The sequence below is a fragment of the Mobula hypostoma genome, chromosome 2 (assembly GCF_963921235.1).
Source record: "Mobula hypostoma chromosome 2, sMobHyp1.1, whole genome shotgun sequence".
NCBI lineage: Eukaryota > Metazoa > Chordata > Chondrichthyes > Myliobatiformes > Myliobatidae > Mobula > Mobula hypostoma.
Genome location: NC_086098.1, coordinates 211110639 through 211132657, shown reverse-complemented (window position 1 = coordinate 211132657; position 22019 = coordinate 211110639). Strand labels below are relative to the sequence as shown.

The following is a 22019-nucleotide window of genomic DNA, read 5'->3' as shown; positions in this document are numbered from 1 at the left end:
CCATTTGGTGTATCTCAAACAGGACAGCAGGATAGGGCCAGATGTATTTGTAACTAATACCCAGCTTGGTTTTCTTTTGCAGATGTCTACTTCATCATCACATTGTCCTTCCTGTGGAAAGTCTCAGTAATCACCTTGATTAGCTGCCTTCCCCTGTACATACTGAAATACCTGAGAAGACGGTTTTCACCACCAAGCTACTCCAAGCTTTCGTCATAGACTCTGAAACATAGATAGTGAGCCCACTCTAGTTGGGAGTCACATCCAACAATTTAGGAAGTTTATTTGACAGTTTCAAGTGCTACTGATGAACTAAAATGCTACTGTAACAGTAATGACAAACTGGTGAAAATCCTTTGGGCAGCAAACATTAACAGAGATACGACCTGTTACTTCAGAGTCATAAGATACTAGTCAAAAAGGAATCAATGTACTGTTCAATACCAAGAGGCTAGAAAAGAATCTACTGAAGGTAAAAGGATGAACAATCGATTACAGCTATTGTGCTACTACTGAAAAATATGCATAAAATTTACTTCTGTTTAGCCATCCGTTTATTTTGGATTTACCCAAATTTCAGGTGTTCCAATTTCCACTTACTGATCACTTTCCATTCTCCATACTTAGTAATCGGTTATCCCCATCACCTAGAGTGACACTAATTCCTTAAGTCTTTCAACTAACAACCCCAATCTTCACCTTGGGTATTGCAAGCCAGGTTTTGTGTTTTTATCCTGATGGCAGAATTCAGAGGTAAGTAATCTGAAGCAACCTTCAGAGATTATAGGGTTTAATGACACTAGTTAAAAAAAAGGGAATCTACTGTACGCACTGCACAATAGTCAGAGGCACAGAAAAGAATCTGTGGGAGATAACAAGATTACAAACATGTAAACCTGTTGAGCCACTGATACAAGTATCTGTAATATTTATTTTTTCAGTTATCCCTTTGTTTTCTTTGTGACCTAATTACACCAGGGGCATGTTTTTCAGCTACATCTAAATTTGATAGTTTGATCAGTAAATTTCTTTTATTATTTTATGCAGTCATCTGTGTTTGGAACATATCAGAACCCAAACATGCACTTTAGAGGTGACACAAGCTGCCAAATGATCCTGCAGCAAAACATAATGGAAAACAACCTGTACTTATTATCCTGTGTTCAGAAGGAACTTTTTGAAGTTTTTCTCCCAGCTCAGTTCACTGATACTTTGATGAGTGAAATGAGGATCTGGGTTTGCAATAGTGTTCTTTGTGCTAAATGAATGCTAAGCCGCAATTTCTTTTCATATCATTTAACAAAGTTTATGGATGTCTGGTCAAAGATAGCACTAAAGACACAGGCTTTGGTGAAGTGCAACTTTCCTGCTATAATTTCTCTTGCTACAAAAGCCGCTTTTTAAAAGCCATTGCTGAGGTTAATTAGGATTCATTAACAACATTTTAAAAAATATTGAACTAAATAAGGTGATAGATGTGGATGCTGGATACTTAAAGATGAATCTTCACTCCATCTGTTGGGGACAGAGTGAAGAATGTTCAAGCCACAGTTGCTCTGATCAGTAAAATTGAGTAATGTGCAAGGGAATCACCTGAATCTTTGCTTTATTATTATCATCATAATAAAATTCATGTTGATGAAACTAATTACTAGCATCTGATCACTGATTTTTAATCTTTTTAAGTGGCTTACAGAATCAAACTGCACTTCTGCTTTAAAAAAAACAGCAAGATTGATTTGATGGCTTCCATTAACTGCACAGTGTCAGCTAGTTGTGATTGGGCATTTGATTTCCAGTTTTAAACCCCCTGCTCCATTGTTTGGGCTTGATTCCTCTGAGGGCTATACAGTTTACAAAAAAAAAAATGTTTTTGTGCCCAATATGGGTAGTTTATGTGTCAATGCTTTTTAAATGATATTTACATTTAATGTGTCTGGTGAAGATTTTAATAGTTGTATTTAATGTGTTGTTTTTGAAGCTTTTGTGGATTCGGACAAAGTATGACTAGTATAAGTCACATGATTTGTATTTTTAATATATTGCTGCATCAAGAATGAACTCATTAACTTCATTCGAATGGTGGTGGTTAAGGTGTATACTTTGTATTCTTGTGGTTAAGAAAAGACCTGTTGGACTACTGATTGTGTTTTTATTCTGGACACCATCTTATACTAGCAGATGCTGAACAAATGGTCATTTAAGTGGATAATTTGAATTTGTGGTTGATCATCAGAAGTCAGGATTTGCTTGACACATTTAAAGTCTGGATGTCAGTACAGTATTTAGATTATGTGCCTTCTCTTTGAGCAAGGAAGCAAAGAGACTAAGAATGATTTTGTGGGCCCAATTAATATGAATATATATGCATCTAATACCAGCCAGTAATTTTAAATGGCTTTCGGCAATGCAGTCGCTTTACCATGAGTTCTGATTTCTTATAAGTTCTGAAGAAGCACTTCTGAAAGGAGAGACCTGACTATGGACATAATTTCTCCCGCTGTGCAAGTTACTATTAGGAATTATTTTTATCAAGCCTTGGTAGAGGCTTGGATAAAGTTTGATGCTTCCTCAGTATCTAAAAAGAGCGAAAGAACTGGATAAAATAAATTGAGTGTGTATTTAAAAATCAGCAATTAATTTCAGAGAACATCATGCTGATTCATTTCCTATAACTGCTTAAAGTTTTTGCTTCATGATTTTGTACAGTAAAGCATTATTTATGATTGAACGCAAAGAATATCAAAAATGTTTTTGTTAATTATTGTCATTTTATCATAGTTTCAGCCTGTATTTGTTATTAATCATGGCTTTAACGTGTTCACTATTTATTGTTCCATTTTGTTCATAGCTCCATCTCATTTTAAATCACATCGGAAGTGTGTCTACTGTCCATCTGTGTGCCCTACCACAGGATTTAGTTTCCTGTACACTTATGGAATCCCATCCATTTGTTGATCGTGACCATATCATCTCTCCGTTTTCCCTACATTCTCTACATGTATTTCAATTGGTCTCTTCAGAAACATTTTGAAAACCACCTGTACCTGTAACCAATTCATCAAAATGCCTTGAAGGGTAGTGTCTTGAGATAACATTAATTCCATGACACTATCCTGAAAAAGTTACTGCTTTTCTGCTCATGTCTGGCAACCCATATTCATTCTCGATCTGAGCTGTTGAATGTATGGAATTGCATGTTCCCCCTGTTACTGTGTGTATTTTTGCTGTATGCTTGAGTTTCCGTCCATATCCTAATGACACCTATATAAGTTGGCAATTGTAAATTTCCCCTCTTGCCTATAGGTGGCAGAAAAATTATGGGAAGGGGTATCTGAGAGACGTTCGGTAATAGTGAAAGAAGTGGAGGAATGGGATTCATAATTTGTTTCTTGAGTTGGCATGGACTTAGTGGGCTAGAATGTCTGCCAAAATTGTAAGAAAAATATAACAATGGAAATGGAAAGTTTGAATAGTTCCATGACAAAGTAAGATCTCTGGAGTAATCAGGCCCATCTGCCCTGGAAATCTATATTGTGTGGACTTCATCAGATTTTTCTGGTCACCTTGCCTTAATATTCTTGGGTCTGGGGGTATGGTAGCAAACTGTAGACCTTGTTTCTGTAGCCTGTCAATGTGTTGATTATTGTGACTTGTCCTCCTGAATTTCTTGTACCCTGCCACAGCTTTCCTGCTCAATGTTAGTGTGCTGAAGTGTTGCACTATTTTGCATGCCTTTGTTCCTGTTAAATCCAATAAAAATATTTGGATATGACAAGTACTCTGCAAAATAAGATCTCATTTGGATGTGCAGATCCTATGTAGTTCCAGCTAGAAAGTTTCTGAGAATTAGAATGATGAGATTTTTGATCAAATTTAATGGAAGCCTAGAATTCTAAACATCTATTGGGTATGACAAAAACACTTCACAAATATTTGAAATGTACTTAGTAGTTGCTAAGCACTTCTTTCCTCTCTTTCTCCGTTTTACTGATGCAAAATCAGACTGCCTTAGATTGTGAAAGAATTCCATTTGCCAACTGGGAAAGACCGAATATTACCAGAGCCAGTGAAGTTAATGAAAAAAATTCTATATTGGTTATTTAGATTCTGTAACCGAAGGCTGCCCCTTAAAATGCACATTTTCAGGAGTTACTGATTGAAATATGCAGGTCATCAGCTTTGGATGAAATCTGTTGATATGGAATAACCCTTCAAAAATACAATTTATTTGATAAGATAGATAATATAACCAATTTGTTGAGGCTCATTTAGCATATCCTAGGAGATAGAACTAGTGAGGGGTATGAAGTGACAAAAGCACCTCGTGGGCAAGTTCTGTTTATTTTAAAGGGATATCAGATCAGGACATCTTGCCTTTGGATTACAAACGTATATTCTCTGGTAGAGAGAAAAGATTATAACATTTTAGAAAGAGTATGGTTATAATTTCTGTGGTAAACTGTCCTAAATTTCTAAAGAGAAATTAAATCAAAGATAAATAAGCATGTTTTTAATCACAGCTGACTCATTAATTGTTTATTTGAAATCATGAGTTTCATCTTTGATTATGTATATGCAATCTCAGTTTGCACCTGCAAAATTTGCACTGTTCTTCAATGAGTATTTGCAACTATAATATAACAGATGGCATCTGTAAGCCTCTGAAATTACATGCAATTTATTAATCTGCATGCAGTATATGTGCACAGAATTGGATTGCAAAATTCTTGGGCTGCTGTTGCATGAACAGTTTTTTTTCTCCATGACCCCTTTTAAAAAAAAACAAAGCAATGCATGTGGGGGAGTCATACTTGGATCTTGCTTTAGTAGGAGCAATTGTCATTAGCATTGGACAGTGTGCAACGGTTAAATATAGAATGCCTGGAAGCTAAAAGGGATTAACTCACGTAAAAATTGATGATGTCTGCCTAGTTGACAGTAATGTAAGCCTATTTTTGCCATACTGGCAAGTCAAAGATGTGCTAAGGCACTAAAATGTTTAAAATGGTCTAATCCACTATTATAAGTTACCCCAAAATAGAAACTGTGCACTGAATATGTTTTATTGATTATCCCAGGTTATATATATATTTTTGTGAGCAAATTTCTGATGCAAAAATACTCTTTTAAATAAACAGAGAGCAGACTTTTACTTGTGATTTAATCTTCCAGGTGGCCAGTCAGTTATCCTCGCTATGGCCCAATTGGCTACCCTCTGGCCCATTCAGTTGCCTTAGAACTTCAGTAGGAATTGCACGTTTGTTGTGGTCTCTCCAGCGTAATCTCGTTTATTCTCAAAACCTTCTTGAATTATATCACCATCATCGTGTCCAAGTTTTAATCATGTAAAAATATACCTGCAATAGGATGTAATGCATAAATTTGTAATGGCTTTGTCAGGTGGATTTATTCAATATTTAAAATTCTTAGTCTATATTGTTATTCAACTCGCCAAGTATTGAATTGGGCTAATTAAAACAAAAATGGGGTATCTTTGAAAAGGATAATGGACCTGCATGAATCATGACAGATAGTTTTTATTTCCTGGCATGCTGTCCTCCTCAGTTTTTAATATGTATCGATCAATGTCAAGCTTTGGGCTTAATTTCAGTGTTGGATTTGTATGTTATTTTATATTGCTGAAATTTTGTAAGTGGGGATGGGGGAATGTGGTTGGGGTGTTGGGCAAGAAGTGTAGGTCAGTGTGGTAAAGTTAAAAGAAAAGAAATTACAAATGTGAATAGTTAGTATTCACTATTTCACTGTTTACAATTAGTGGAGAATCGGAGAGATGCAGTACTGGTGGGGTGTACCAAAAAATTACTTTTGGAACCTCTGTCCAAAATTATTACTAAAATTGGACCATGTTGCTATGTGGGATTTTTCCCTCGCCTATAGAGGTTTTATCAATAAGAGCTGATGTAATTTAGTCTGGTGCTGGACTTCTAGTGTGTTCTTCAAAATTAAGATTGCAAATTGGGCACCATGATAGTGTAGCAGTTAGTGTGACGCTTTTACAGCTTGGGGCATTCTGGAGTTCGGAGTTCAGTTCCGGCGCCATTCTGTAAGGAGTCTCTGTACGTCCTCCTTGTTGAATGTGTGGGTTTCTCCGGTTTCCTCCCACAGTCCAAAGACGTATCCGGTAAGTTAATTAGTCATTGCAAATTGTCCCGTGATTAGTTTAGGATTAATAGGGTTTATCAAGTGGTTGCTGGGGCGACAATACATAAATAAATATTTCTCAGAAATATCAATTCTTCTAGTGCCTAAAGTTGGTTTGGTATTAGCTTTAGAACTAGATTCCGGTTGGCGGTACAATTAAGTTTGGTTGCCCAATATTTATGACCTAGGCTTTGCCATATGATAAATAAGAGGAACAAAATCATTATTAAGTCCTCAAAGGGCTGACCTTTGTCTAAAATGTGTTTCATAAAAGAGGAATGAATATCTTGTGAACATAATGTTAATTCAATTTATTGTTGGTTTCTGTGCTATAAACACTATGCTCTTAAGAGCAAAAGAAATAATGTATTATACAAACAATAAAAAGCAGTTTTATGAGAACTTGTTTTCACCTGTATGTTTTTTTGGGTGAATGGTTACCTCCATATAATTTAGTCCCTGCAGCAGGAATGTAGTTACTTGCCTTGATAATCCCTTATCCTGATCTTCTTAGAATGTCAGTTGTGTCATGTGACCAAATGTTTCTGTCACCTTTTGTGTGTTAAGGGTCAATCTGTGGCCTGAGCGTTTGATTGGCTTGAATAAATGGTTAACTTTGTACGTATTTACAGAATATTTCCAGAGTGAAAAGAGCTAGTGAATTCAGCAAAAACACATGTTAATATCCAGTCAGGGTTAGAGTAACACGCCAGCATGGAAATTAACCACCAATGTAAATTGACTACAAAGCTTCTGAAAATCTGTGCATTACATACTAAACTGGTTTATCTCACGAAAAGACAAAATTTGGGTCAATAGCCCACAAAATGAAAACACATTTTCTGGTCAGCCCTAAGAAAAATGTTGGCATGCTCACTAATAAGGAAATCTCACTTCAGAGCCATTGAGCCCCAGATCTCATCACTGGCTTGGTTCAAACATGGTCTTTGGTGGTTCACCATTGTATCTGACAATGACAGGAGGCCTGTGCAGAAGAGTTTTTAAAGTGGAAAAGCCATTGCACTGGGGCAGTCCTCAATCTCAGATGTCCAGGTCCAGTGGTACAAACATGCATGATAAACTGGGGTCTTCCTTGGTTGCAGTGGATGACCATGATGTCTTTAGTGCCTTGTCATGCCTTTCACTGTCTACGGAGCATTACAGTACCACCTTACTGGCCATTGGATCTCACTGTAGATCTTATCCACCCAGTCCGCTGGAGATGATTTTGTATGTTAGGACAGGCATGTCTGTATCTCATCAGTGTGTGAGGCTGCGAGCCACCTTCACCTGGTTTAGCCCGCTGGTCAAAGCAGTGTGCCACTGTCAGATGCAAACAGCTACTCGGAGCTGTAGGTGAGAGCTGAGTGTCTGGTGGGACCAGAGGTGAGTGAGCTGCCCTGGAATAGAGACAATAATACCCTTCAACAGAGGGGCTACCCCTCCCTGGACCAAAAAGAAAGTCTAGAAAAGAGTAACACCAAGGCCCCAAATATGGCGTAACATCCTGGTAAAATTGATGTAAATGGGGATTAAGAATAAAGGACCACAAATGCTTGAGCACATATTCTTAACAAAGGAAGATGGTTGTGTTGGTGGAAATTAATCATCTAAATTAGAACATTACTGCCAGAGGTCCTTGTCTTGAATATCTTCAACTGCTTCATTAATGATCTTCCATCCAGAGTAGGGCGAAAGTTTGTGATGTTTGCTGATGATGACAGTAATTACATTTGCAGCTTATTAAATAAAGTAGTCCAAAGCTACATGCAGCAAAATCCAACTAATATTCAGGTATGGCCTGGTAAGTGGCAAGCATCATTTGTGTGAGAAAGTGCAGAATAATGACTGTCTCCAACAAGCTAATCTTGAAATTCAATGACATGCTGTGTGCCTTACCATCCTATTTACCTGCATGGCCACTTGCAGGGAAAGCCGATGGTACAAGGAATGTAAAGAAAGCTATGCTCTGTCTCTGTATTTCCTGTGTATTTTTATGAAATAGATTATATACAAGAAGCTGATGGGATTTTTCACAGAGCTGGCATAGACTTGATAAACTGAAAAGCTTCCTTCTGTGCTGTAAGAAAATATGAAAAATATCTGTTTCTTCCCATCTCTCACCATCCCCTCTTCCCTTGCCTCCTCCCCTCGTCCCCTCTATCAATTTCATTTCCCTCTTCCCCCTTTCTCAAAAGCACTCCTCCTTCACCCAACCATTTCTTAAGTACCATTGCAGAAGCTGGAGGCAAAACCTTTCACTTGCACTTGTAGGTTGGCTGCTGAAACAGGGAGTGCAGTGGGCAACAGTAAGGGATGGCCTTGTGGAGGGGGTGGAAATCAAGACAGTAAGCAAGTGTGGGGCAATTTTCCTGGTGACTTTCAGACTTTTCATGAATTGTGCCACTTTGAAGACATTCCTTGACCAGGAAGAGAGAGCTTGAAGTCAATGTCATACCCTGGCCATGGGGACCTAAAATATATTTCTTTTCTTGTTAATATATGGAAGCAAGCTGAAATTAATTTTAAAAGCAAATTAATTAAAATAATGGCTACATTAATTTTGTCCTGTCTGAACAGAAAACATGAAGAGAAATTTTTTTAAGAATAGCTGATGCTGGATATTTGAAATAAAAGCATAAATTGCTGGAAAATCTCAGCAGGTCAGGCAGCATCTGTGGAAAGAGAATTAGTTAATGTTTCACGTCAAAGACCCTTCATCAGTTCATATGTTGCTGACTGGCTGAAATCTTTAAGCATTTTCTATTTTTATTTGAAGTGATTAGGTATATTTTATATTTTAAATTCTAAGTCTTTAGTTTTTTTTTAACCTTAGAATCTTTTCCTGGATGCTGTAAATGGATAATTATTTCAAAATATAAATGTGATTTCATTTAAACTTTAGAGTCTCTTATTTAAACAGTGTACTTCCTGAGTTAAATATACTATTAGCTCACTGAAAAAGAAAGATGGTATTTAATGTCCCTCATATGGCACCTAAAATGCCTTGCAGCCAATTAAGTACTTTTAAAATATCATCACTGCTATAATGTAAAGAGTACAAAGAGCAATGTAATAATGACCCAATAAGTGCTCAAGAGATGTATGCCACAGTAGAAATAACTCCCGTGTTTATTTTCAACATAGTTCATTGAATTCGTATACAATCACTTAAGAGAGTAGTTATGGGCTTGATTTGAATTTTCAGCTCAAGTCCCTGGAACAGGATTAGAATCCTCTAGTTTGAGTTGAACTGATGAGTGCCAACATGGCCTTTGTTTATTATTCCAAGTATCTGCAAGTGCTTCTCCTATCATCTATGTACTGCTGTTGGTGACATTATCTGACAGCATTCGTTTCTCACTAATAATATGAAATTTTACCTCACAATTATCTCTCAACCCACCTCCACAACATCATGGATTCCTTGCCTGACATGCTGCATTGGATGAGTCATTGTTTCCTCCAACCAAATATTGACAAGCCATTGCTTTAGTTCCTGTCACAAGCTTTATTTCCTAGTCAACAGTTCCATCCCCCTCTCCGCAGTCCGCTCAAATCTGATATCTGGCCCATGATGAACTTTTTACACAGACTTGGAAGATTACAAGTGCATATTTCCCACTCTGTAACGTGGATGTGTCTTTGTGACTATGATCAAAGTCACCAGAGAGACAGTGAAGCAGGTGATACAGAAGTCCTTATTCAGCATAACAAACAGACATCATTCTGATGACACTCTGGGTAGAGGCTCACAAAGCCAAAGGTACATCACATTTTTATACCCTTAAGATCAAAGTTAACAGTAGCTGATACAATCCAATTTCAAAAGTGATAATGCCATTGTTTCCTTCAATATTTTGGGTTGATGATGCTTCCTTTAAATTATTTATCTATAATGACAGATACTTCTGAATGTTCAAACACTTCTGTCACAAAGTAATTCACCCAAATCATCTAAAAGATACTGGGGATAGAAATCCCAAACACCTAAAATTAATGCTGTCAGGGCCATCTCTGAGTACACAAATAAGTACACAAAAGCTATTGATTGCCTATACCTGTGATCATGTTTGATATCGTTAAGTGCTAGCATGCATCTAGTCTATCAGTTTGAACTCAGCCACAATGGTTCAAATAATTTAGCTTTGTTGCCTGGTTGATGCAATCCAATTCACAGAATCCCATTGCTTTAAAGTTTTGCTCTTGCATATGCAATCTTAGTCTGTGGAGTTCCTGTGCTTTTAACTTCAATTTGCTGCTTGCAATCAGCCAAAAAACAAAAAGCAAATAATTGCAAGCTTCCTGAACTTATTTACATTTACTGTACAATAAAAACTGAAGGTTAGTTCTTGTTTTAATTAATATCTGCTATATTTGCTGAGCTCCAGAACATTGCTTATGTCTGCAACCATACTTTAGTTTTTCCCGATTTGATTGTGCCATGTCATCCTCCAGCTGATGTTACTACCTGACTTCCAGTTATCTTTTACTTGGATTCTGGATAGGGAATCCTGTTTTATAATTTTCACCTTTGTCCCCAAGTTCGTTCACAGTCCTATGCTGTTTTCTCCCCCAAATCTAGACTCCACCATATCTGCATTTTCCCCATTCATCCTTCTGACCATTGTTGAATTTCATCACTCTACCACTGGTGACTGCGTGCTCAGTTCCAACATTCGTAACTCACTAATTCTCCCTGCTCTCTGAAATGTTCCTTAAAACAAGCCATTTGGTTATTTGTCATAACCTCTCCACCCGTGGTTCAGTGTAAAATTTGGTTCATTATGTTGCTGCATTTTACTACATTAAAAGTGAAATATATTTGGAAGCCAATTGTATCATGGTAGAAATATGAAACTGAAAATATTTTAGAACTAATAATTATATTCCATGACTAATTTCTACTTCTTTTATAATTAAATTTGAATTTTGCTACAGCCACTAATGTGTACTTCGTTCATTCTTTCCCCAATCTCTTTATAATGCACACTTTTCAGCCCTTAATTCTAACACTTTTGTTAATGCTATTTTAGCATTTTGTTTTGGATGACTTCAGTTTGCAGTACTATACTTTACACCATCCAATTGTTTTTGTGCCTGTCACTGTGATTATTTATTATTATCATGTATATTATTTACAGTGTGAGCTTCAACTGAGCAAGGAATTTCCGTGAACCCTGGTGTATATGACAATAAGCTAATATGAATGATGCTGTAGCATTTAGTTAATTTGCCCCCCTTGAACAGCAACCAAAGATTGAGTGTACGCTGAATGTGTTGTGAATTGGAACATACACGTGCCTGATTGATCATTGTCACAGTAAGTACTGGCGATTTCTATTAACTCATCACTGCACATTTGTTTTGTTTTTTGTCTCAGTTTTTCTCTACATTTTGTCAATTGTGAATGCTATACCTGTTTGTATTTTAAAATCTGACATTAACGGCATCAAATGCTTTTTGAATTTTTCAGATCATATTCTTGCTTTAGTAGGTAAAGAAAAAATACATGGGGTAGTTTGCAAATGACTTTTAAGAAAGGCGTTTTCCTCAGAGCACTACATAGGTTCTGACAACGGAACTCAAATGGGTTTCCACCAAAGCTATCTAACTAGTTGAGTTTCTTCAGCATTATCTACTTTTATTTACAATTTTCAGCATCTTGCAGGTTTTCTTTTTGATTTTTTTTTAATAATTAGGCAATTGCCTCTAAAATTTCTTGTTTATTTCAGTAATTTAGCCCTTTCTCGAATCTATAATACTTAAGGCTAGGGAAGGTCAGAAATTGTTAGACATTCTCCCTGTCAGAGTCCTAGTTAGTTACTCAATGTTTTGTTTTTCCCCCCATTGTTAGGTTTGACTCAACTATTTTGTTTTTGTAACATTGAGATTTAGTTTTGTTTTCTGAGAAAGTACTTCCTCTTAGGAAGCAAGGGAAATTCAAAAGACAATTGTGCCCACTCTCCGGATGTGGGAGAGGAAGTGAGTCACCTGCCTCTAAATTAGACTGATGATATTTTATAAGTTTTGTGGATGTTGGTGGTACTAGATTTGCACAGAGCTGTCAATGTTATACTCTGTTTTCTGTGGTTTCAAATGCCAAATATAGTTCTTGGAAAATTCACACTGAACCAAACATGCAGATTCACTTGACTATTTATGTGGGTGGAAAATTTGCAAACAGATTTTATTTTAAGTAGTCTTTACTCATTTTCTCATCGACAATCAGATTTCTTCATCAGCACGAAACGCTTCTCAAGAATGTTACTATTGATTTGCATGCTTTCAAATTTAATTGGGTTCTGTAGAGTAATACAGCACAGATACAGGTCCTGCGGTCCAGTGAGTCCACGTTGGCCACAGTGACCACCCAGCTCATCCCGATTTCCTGCATTTGGCCCATACCCCTCTATAAGCCCACCCTTCCATATACCTATCCAAGTGCTTCTTGAATAATACCATTGTGGCTGCCTCAACCACTTCCTCTGGTAGCTTGTTCCATATACATTTTACCACTTATTGTAGTAAAATTTTGCAACCCAGATCCCTTTTAAATCTTTTCCCTCCCACTCTAAACCTATGCCACCTAGTTATAGTCTCCCTACCCTGGGGTAAAGACACTTACCATCCACCTTATCTATGCCTCTAATAAATTTAAACAGGGAAAGGTTGGCCAAGCTATGTGTTAATTCCCCCCTCATTCACATATGTTCCAAGGAATAGAGACCTAGCATAGTCAAACTCACTCTACAACTCAGGGCCTCTAGTCTTGGTAACATCCTCATTAATCTTCCCTGCACTCTTTACAGTTTAACCATGTCTTTCCTGTAAAATGATTACCAAAACTGTACACAGCACTCCAAATGCAACTTCACCAATGGCTGATATGTCTGCAAGATAACGTCTCAGCTCCTGCCTTGATGGAAAGCCATTGTGTTAAATGCCTTTTCAGTATTCTGTCTACCTGTGATACCACCTTCAACAAACTATCTTAGGCCCTGCTGTTCCATTACACTGCTGACATAGGCCTTGTACCAAAACTGAGAATGCACTTAGTCAGGACCTATAACGTACTAAGAATGCTGTTACCTACCCCCCGATAATATGAATGTCCTCTAAAATGTCCACTTGTTTCACTTATCTCTTCAGTAACCATGATTTTCTCCACAGTAGACACCGGGGAGCAATATTCATTAAAAATCCCACTCATCTCCTGCAGCTCAAGACTTAGGCAGCCCTGCACATCTCTATGGGCCTTATTTTCTCCCTAGCCATCCTTTTACTCATAATATAGCTATAGTACTGCATGAGATTTTCCTTCTCAATCTCTCTCTTTGCCCTTTTAAGAATATTCTTCATCTTTTTATAGTCATCAAGGGATTTGTTTGATTCCAACGTCCTCAACCTAACGTATGCTCAGTGGCCACTTTATTAGATACCTGCTGTACTTAATAAAGTGACCACTGAGTGTATGTTTGTGGTCTTCTGTTGCTGTAGTCCATTGACTTCAAGCTTCAACATGTGCTTTCAGCGATCTTGTTCTGCACACTGTTGTAATGTGTTGTTATTTGAGTTACTCACTCATTAACAAGGTGTTTTCACCCACAGAACTGCTCCCTGGATGTTTTTTTTTCATTATTCTCTGTAAACACTAGAGGCTGTTGTATGTGAAAATCCCAGAAGATCAGCAGTTTTTGAGATACTGAAACCACCCCATCTGGCACCAACGCTCATTCCATGGTCAAATTCACTTAGATCACATTTCTTCCCCTTTCTGATGTTTGGTCTGAACAACAACTGAACTATACTTTATACTTTATTGTCACCAAACAATTTATATTAGAATGTACAATCATCACAGCGATATTTGATTCTGCGCTTCCCGCTCCCTGGATTACAAATCGATAGTAAATATTAAAAAATTAAATTATAAATCATAAATAGAAAATAGAAAAATGGAAAGTAAGGTAGTGCAAAAAAAGCCGAGAGGCAGGTCTGGATATTTGGAGGGTACGGCCCAGATCCGGGTCAGGATCCGTTCAGCAGTTTTATCACAGTTGGAAAGAAGCTGTTCCCAAATCTTGCGCACCACCGATGTAAATTGGGTCGTGCGGTCCGCTACTCCTTCTGAAGTCAACAACCAATTCCTTCATCTTGCTGACGTTGAGGGATAGGTTATTGTCTTTGCACCATACCACCAGGTTCTTAATTTCCTCTGTACTCAAACTCCACTATTACCTGAGATACGGCCTACAATTGTTGTGTCATCAGCAAACTTAGATATTGAGTTTGATGGAAACTTGGCTACACAATCATGGGTGTACAGTGAGTACAGCAGGGGGCTGAGTACACAACCTTGTGGGGCACCGGTGCTCAGAGTGATTGTAGAGGAGAGCTTGTCTCCTATTTTTACAGCCTGGGTCCTGTCTGTGAGGAAGTTGAAGATCCAGCTGCTGATCTGGATGCTGAGGCCCAGGTTCCGGAGCTTAGGAATCAGTTTATTTGGAATGATGGTATTAAAGGCAGAGCTGCAGTCAATGAAAAGGAGCCTTACATATGCATCTTTATTCTCCAGGTGTTCTAAGGAGGAATGTAGGGCCAGAGAGATGGCATCTGCCGTTGACCTGTTGCTCCGGTAGGCGAATTGCAAAGCGTCGAGGTTGACCGGTAGGCTGTGGTTGATGTGTGCCATAACCAATCGCTCGAAGCACTTCATAGCAATTGATGTCAGAGCCACAGGTCGATAGTCATTCAGGCATTCCACCTTGCTCTTCATCGGCACCGGGATTATCGTTGCCTTCTTAAAACACGAGGGGATCTTAGACTGAAGCAAGGAGCAGTTGAAGATACTTGACCATGCCTGCATATGTTTATTCATTGAGTTGCTCCCATATGATTGGTTGGTTAGGTATTTGCATTAACAAGCAGTTGTACCTAATTAAGTGGCCTCTGAGTGCATGACTACTTATTTATTTTTATTTACCAAAGCCTCAATATTACTTGACAGCTAAGGTTTCCTAAACTTGCCAGGTTTACCTTTCACTCAAGCATTTGCTATCACATTCTTAAAAGCCTCCCACTTGCCGTTCATTCCTTTCCTTTAAAACAGGCTCACCCTATCGACCTCTGCGACATCCTGTCTAATTCCCCCAAGATGAGTCCTGCTCCAGTTTGGGATCCTAACCTGGACATCTGTCCCATTCTTTTCCAACACGATCTTAAAGAAATGTTATTCTGGTCACTAGAGCCAAGTTGCAAATGGTGAAGCATAGCTTTTAGGCACCACTTCAGTTACTTCCCCTGCCTTGTTCCCAAAGAGGAAGTCGAATGTTGCTCCCTTCCAAGTAGGTCCTTCTATATGGAGACGCAGGAAAATTCCCTGGGCACATTTCACAAATTCTTCCTGCCCAGACACTTAACACTGGTCAATAGCAGGGAAATTCAAATCTCCCACTAATGTAACACGACTATTCTTACAACTATGAGCAATTTCTCTACACATCTGCCGATTAAGTTCCCGCCTGCTGGGTGGGTCAATAATATAGTCCCACTAGAGCTACACTCCCCTTCTTGTTTCTCAATTGTATCCATATGACCTCACTGGACAATCCACCAAAAATGTCATCTCTGAGCACTGTCATATCAAAAAGGGTACACTCTCTCATTGCTTATCTGTAACTCTGTCAAACCTATAGTGTTTGCATCTTGAAATACTGAGCTGCCAGTTCTGCCGTTCTCTCAGTTGTATTTCTGTTATGGCTATAAACTTCAAGCATTGTAATATATACAGTTTAACTTAATATTCCTTTCCTACCTGTGCCCCTTAGCTATATTGATTACTAGTCTTGCTCTTGCTGACTATTGCTTCATCCCATGACTTACTCCTGCTCAGAGTTCTACTCCCTTGGAAAGTAGTTTCAACTCTCCCATGTAGCACGAGCAAATTTCCCTGCAAAAATATTTGCCCCATCCCTCTTGCACGGGTAACCTGTACCCCACAAGAAATCCCAATAGTCCAAGAACCCGAATCCCTGCCCCAGCTCATTAGACACAAATCCATCTGGCCTGTCTTTATATTTCTGACCTCATTAGCATCTGGCACTGGTAGGAATCCAGAGAACACTACCCTCTGTAATAGTATTGACTTCCCTGTCTGCAAAGCCCAAAACTTAATAGAAGATTATAAGCCCTACCTGATATAGGTTTCTGTGGGTATCCTCACTATAAGGAGGCTATTCTTCAAGGAAATGAAAAAAGGGGAGTAGCATTCTTACAAGAGACAGGGTGGGAAGAGGTATTGTCAAGATAGTCGTGGGGATTGGTAGGTTCATAAAAGATGTCAGTCGACAGTTTGTCTCCAGAGATGGAGACAAAGATTGAGAAAAGCGCTGGAGGTGTCAGAAAATGACCCAGTAGATTTAAGGGTAGTGCAGGAGCTGGAGGCAAAGTTGATGAAATTGATGGGCTTAGCATAGGTGCATTCTCCCTATGTTGGACATTGTATTTTTATAACATCTGTTCAGAACTTTATCTTGCTGTCTGCGACATAAAGTATGACTGAAAATGGCAACATGAATGTCCCTGGAATTCCACAGTGCAGGCTGACATTTCTAATGGAAAGTATGGCCAGTTCTGTCTTGGTAATAGATTGGAATGGATAGAGTTGATCCCCAATTGACTGGGCCATTTTGATGCTATACCAATACTGATGTGGTATTAATGTTGCATTTAGCAGTTTAACATGTGACACCTAAATGTGTGTACACTTATGTGAGTTTAATCAGAAAGAACACGCTGACTTGCTTTATTTAAAAGGACCAGGTGATTAGCTGCTATTAACTCGTTCTGGCTATAATTATACATAACTTTGTGTTTTCAGAAATTATTCCAAGTTTACATAGTAGTGAAGGACTTAAGACCTCTACGAGGTATCTGTGTGTATTTGCCAATCTTCCTTCTGGGAAAGTGGGGAGATGAACAGATACAAACCGAAGTGTAAGAAGAGGGGATGGGAGGAGGTTTGCGGGGAGAAGTATCCACAGAAGGAGGCCCTGTGGACCCAAATGTCAGGGAGCAATTCTTCACCCAACTTAAATCTCGGAGAGAAGCAAGCTCTGGGATTATATTGAGTCACAATGTAACATTAGCAAAGCCAGGACCTCACTGCCTAAAGACTGATTTATACTTCTGCGTCAAATGTATGCCGTAGGTACCGCGTACCCTACGCCATAGGGTGACATGCACCTCCCCAAAAAAGTAACTCACGTGTTGCGGCAACACAGACCCCGACAACTGTGATTGGTCCGCTTGGTAGCATCACATTTCCTCCTATGCATTTCCGGTTGCTTTTCTCCGCCATGTCTGCACACTGATGCAAAATAAGTGGTTGGAGACGATGAACCAATTCGTCAAATCTACCTGCCGACAATCCAAAAATATTTGAAATGCATTTCCTCGTCCATGTCTCTCACGAAGAAACTCAACACAGTGGCATAGAAACCCCACCGCCAACTAGCGTTTTGGTGGTAAATTACTGAGTGATGCAGACACAACAACGCATGCTTGCTATGGCATGGGCTACGCAGAAGTATAAATCAGGCCTATGGTGTAGCCCATACGCACAAGTATAAATCAGGCTTTAAGATCAAGATGAAAGTGCGTGACATATTAGCAACATCTCAGTTTGATAATTGCTGCATTATTAAATTTACCAAGGCTTGCTTTAAAGAAAAATAATTTCATTCTCTCTTGCCAGAGAAAACCAAAGGGACTTGCAGGTTTTTGCTTGCTATAGGATGCCATTGATGACTTACACCCTGATTTTCAAATGCCCCAGTCAACTGTGCCAAGTATTGGAAGCAGAAGTGATTTTACTTCATCAGCATCTGGCTGGTGGGTGTCTGTAAATACCATTTAATATACATAACTTTGCACTTATACTGTGACAGCAGTCATGTTACTTATGATACCTTTATTTAGTGGGAGTTTGTTGTGAAATACGTGTGCAAAGTAAAGGTTATTTGTTAAGCAATAAGGCCTGATGACATGACTCATCTCTGGAGTACATCCCATGTACATATATGTAACATCTATATTAAGTGCCATTGTGCAAATTGTTCAGAATCTGTTTTAGTACCTGGACAGGTTTTCAGGTCAAACAGTAAGCTGCAGGCTGAATAAACAAGCCATCGATAAGTGTGGCCTTTACCACTAACTAGTTAGGGAAGGTGAGGAGCAAGAAACAAGAAGTGGAAAGGGTGAGCAGCTTTAAGTTCCTGGTGCCAATATCTTGGAGAACCTATATTGGGCTCAACATATTGATGTAATCATAAAGAAAGCACACCAGCAGCCATACTTCATGAGAAACAGGAGGAAATTCAGTATACCACCAAAGACTCTTGCAAATTTCTGTAAACGTATGGTGGAGAGCATTCTGAATGTTTACATCACAAACTGGTGTGGAGATCCATTGAACAGGATCACAAGGGCTTTAGAGGATTGTAGACTCAACCATCTCCCTCATGAGCACAATTTTCGTCACCACTGAGGACATCTTCAAGAAGGCAGCATCAATCATTGAGGATTTCACCAACATAACATGCCTTCTTCTCATTACTGCCATCAGGGAGGAAGTGCAGGACCCTGAAGATCCACACTCAGTGATTTAGGAATAGCTTCTTCCATTCTGCCATCAAATCTTTGAATGATTCATCAGGCCTTAAACTACGTCATTATTTTTTAAATATACAATTTATAGTAATTTTGCGTCTTTGCGCTATAGTGCACCCACAAAACAACAAACTTCATGCCAAAGAAGACAGTGACAATAAACCTGATTCATCTCCTGATTCTCCTGAGCTTTTGTTGGCAGAATTGTGTGCAACCTCCACCTTCTTGTGTTGATACGTGCTCTGTTCTTGCTCCTACCCTTGCCACAGATCGTGTATGCCTGCCCTCTAACCAAGTACAGATCTTCAATGCCTGTGCATATCTGACTTGGTAAACACATGTACAAAATTAAATGATGATTTTGCTTTATCTTTGCCTCTGATCTTTAAAAGCCTGCACTTGCGTGAGAGAACATTGAGGGGAGTGGGGATTATGAAAGATCCATGTTTACACTATTTCCAATTTGTACGAGATTGCCAGTTGATGCAAAAGTAGATTTCAACACTGAGAATTAGGAATGATGATATTGTTGCCTGAACGATTTCAGCTTCAGTGCTACCCACAAACTCATCAATGGCTCTCCTGAACATAGTTTGCTCCAACTATATACTGAAGGAGCTAAATTCTAATCCTGAGATTAGTGGGTGTGGCCTCAGTAATTATTAAAGGTTCACTTGCAATTATCCATACAGCTACACCCTGAGGAAAAGCATACATGCATGTGATCTTACCAATATCATTTTCCTCTGCCCACCTCCCTTATTCATACAACCCTCCAAACTCCTTGGATCCTCTCCTTCCTTCAGTCTCCCTACCTATTCCCTCAATTCCTGCATCCCAGTCTCTCTCCTCCAGTCACCAGCCCTCTCAGCTTCTTCCCTTTCATTCACTCCTTCTCTAGTTAGTCAGTTTGGGTGCCTATCAGAGGAATTTTTCATCTGTGAATACTGAATGAATCATTATAGTCTCAAAGGACTTTACTTCATGTGGGTGTGCAGGTAAACTGAGTCCTTCCTCTGGTTTGCATATCTATTGTGCATTTCATATAACGAGAAGAACAAGCAGCAGTTAAACCACCAGTTCGCTTGTTTGTGCTGTGCATGTGTAAAAACAGCCAATAGTCTATTAAAACTTCAGTGAAAATGAGCTAGATCTGTTTCCAGAAATTTTATCTGATGCTCTATTGAAGATTTGCTAGAAACAGTGCTGTTTAACCAGTGAGCTCTGTGGTATTTTTAACAGATTTTTAACATCCTAAGCTTTAAAGATAAAACTGACTCATTTTGTTCAAAATGAAGACAGTACATCAGAATCCTCTGGCATGCTGAAAACCCTTGAATGTTTTGATTGTCCAAAACAACAAAAATGCCCTAAAGCTGAACAAGTAAATCTAGAATTTGAAAAGTTCTGGACCTAAATGATGTGCCTAATAGGTATTGTAAAAAAAATATGTTTCCATCAAGGGTTCAATAACCAGTACTGTGGATACATGATCTACTTTCCATTGTTAAGCCCTGATTCCCTTCAAAATTGGGAGTGGCAGGAGTTAAAGGGAAGCGGAGTTAAAGGGAAGCAACAAATAATGAATCAGTGCTCTGACTATGGGAAAGAAGCATTTCAGATCTTTGTATACAGTGGGTGATGTCAACAGTCAAATGAAAGGCTCCCACTGAATGAATCTGCCCCTATTAATAGAGCCCTGGCAGATAACAAATGAAGGGGCAATTGAAGATCCTTGCAAATTTCTCCAGAAAAGGGGTCTTGCGTTAGGCGGTAGACTACAGCTTGCGTTGTGGGGGGGGGGGGTAGTGTAAAGGAAAGGTGTTTGACCTTTGGAGAGTTGTTTTGAAGAAGGCAAACAGAAGTGGTTGGGAATGGGCCTCACTTAGGACAATGAGTACCTGGAAATTAGGAGAAGGCCACAGTGGAGATGTGGAAATGGAGTTTCAGACTGTGGGCCAGTTGAAGAGGGACAGAAATGCGAGTAAGAACTGGCAGACTGGGGGTAGATGAGTGATGGGAGGGTGACTGAGGGAGAGGACTGAGGGCAGAATTTGTTGGGGAACTGCTAGGGTGACTGAAGAAAGGAGGTAACCAGTGTGCTGGAAGGATGAGAGAGGGGGCAGAGAATGGTGATTCAGTAAGATATGTACATGTATATATTTTGTGTATGTTTGTGCACTTATGTGTGTGGGCTTGTTCATGCCTGCACATGCACGTGTATGTGTGTGTGTGCGTGTGTGTATACACCTGTCAATGCATGCAGCATTGCGTATAGCAGAGCACTGTCTTAATTATCTGGGTCTCCTGGACCACAAACTCATTCTATAAAACTGTGTAACAGCGGATGTGCATTTTCCACTATTCACATACAGGTGTCTTTCATTCCTGACAGTGGATTGCAAGCAAATCACCAAAGAAGCATCAGAAGACCATTTCTAAGGAGAACAACAAAGATAAATTATTGCAGTTTTGGTTGGCATTAATATTGGAAACATCTTTTTGCAACATATTCTGGAGAACTTTTGGTATTTTGGGAAACAAAAGTAGCAGCAAGAAGGATTTTTCAAAATGCATAGGCAGGATTTAGGAAATACAAGCAATTTGTGTCGGAACCAAACAACTACAGGTATTATTTAGAAATACTGTATGCCTAATATTTTATTAATATTTGTTCTCTGGTCGGCATGGATGACTTGAGCCAAAGGGCCAGTCTCTTTGCTATGTAAATCTTATGAATCTATAATGACCTTGGAGCACTGTGCAGCTGGTGGAACTGCTGCCTCACAGTTCCTGTGACACTAACTTCCAGTGCTATTCTGTATGTGTGGATTTTGACCCTTCTTCATTTGAGCAGTGGATTTCCCCCAGCCTCTCCGATTTCTTTACAGTCCATTTTGAGTACTGTTGGGGGGGACACCCTACCTTGGCTGTGCCTCTGGCACCGAGTCTGGCCCTGTGGCTGAGAAGGGTAGGGAAGTGAAAAGGATGACAGCAGTAAATGGGGGCTATTATTAGGGGGACAGAAAGCTGATTCTGTGGACGGGAAAAAGAAACATGGATGGTGGTTTGCATCCCAGTTGGCAGGGTCCACGATGTTCCTACAATATCCTGAAAAGGGAGGGTGAGCAGCCAGAAGTCATGGCACATGCCAATGACATAGGTAGCAAAAAGGAGGAGTT

At 39.1% G+C, this 22019-nt stretch overlaps 1 protein-coding gene across 4 annotated transcripts in view; it reads left to right on the top strand.

Annotated features, from left to right (window-relative positions):
* The window catches only part of LOC134342850 (probable phospholipid-transporting ATPase IIA), a 174575-nt gene extending 167992 nt beyond the window's left edge, over nt 1-6583 (top strand). For 2 of the 4 annotated variants that reach the window (XM_063041479.1, XM_063041481.1), the window contains one exon: nt 83-6583. In XM_063041479.1, coding sequence (XP_062897549.1) covers nt 83-219 — 137 coding nt within the window. In that variant the 3' untranslated portion in view covers nt 220-6583. The remainder of the gene's footprint in view (nt 1-82) is intronic. The other 2 variants (XR_010017124.1, XR_010017123.1) reach the window with 2 other exon arrangements.
* The last annotated feature ends 15436 nt before the right edge of the window (nt 6584-22019 follow it).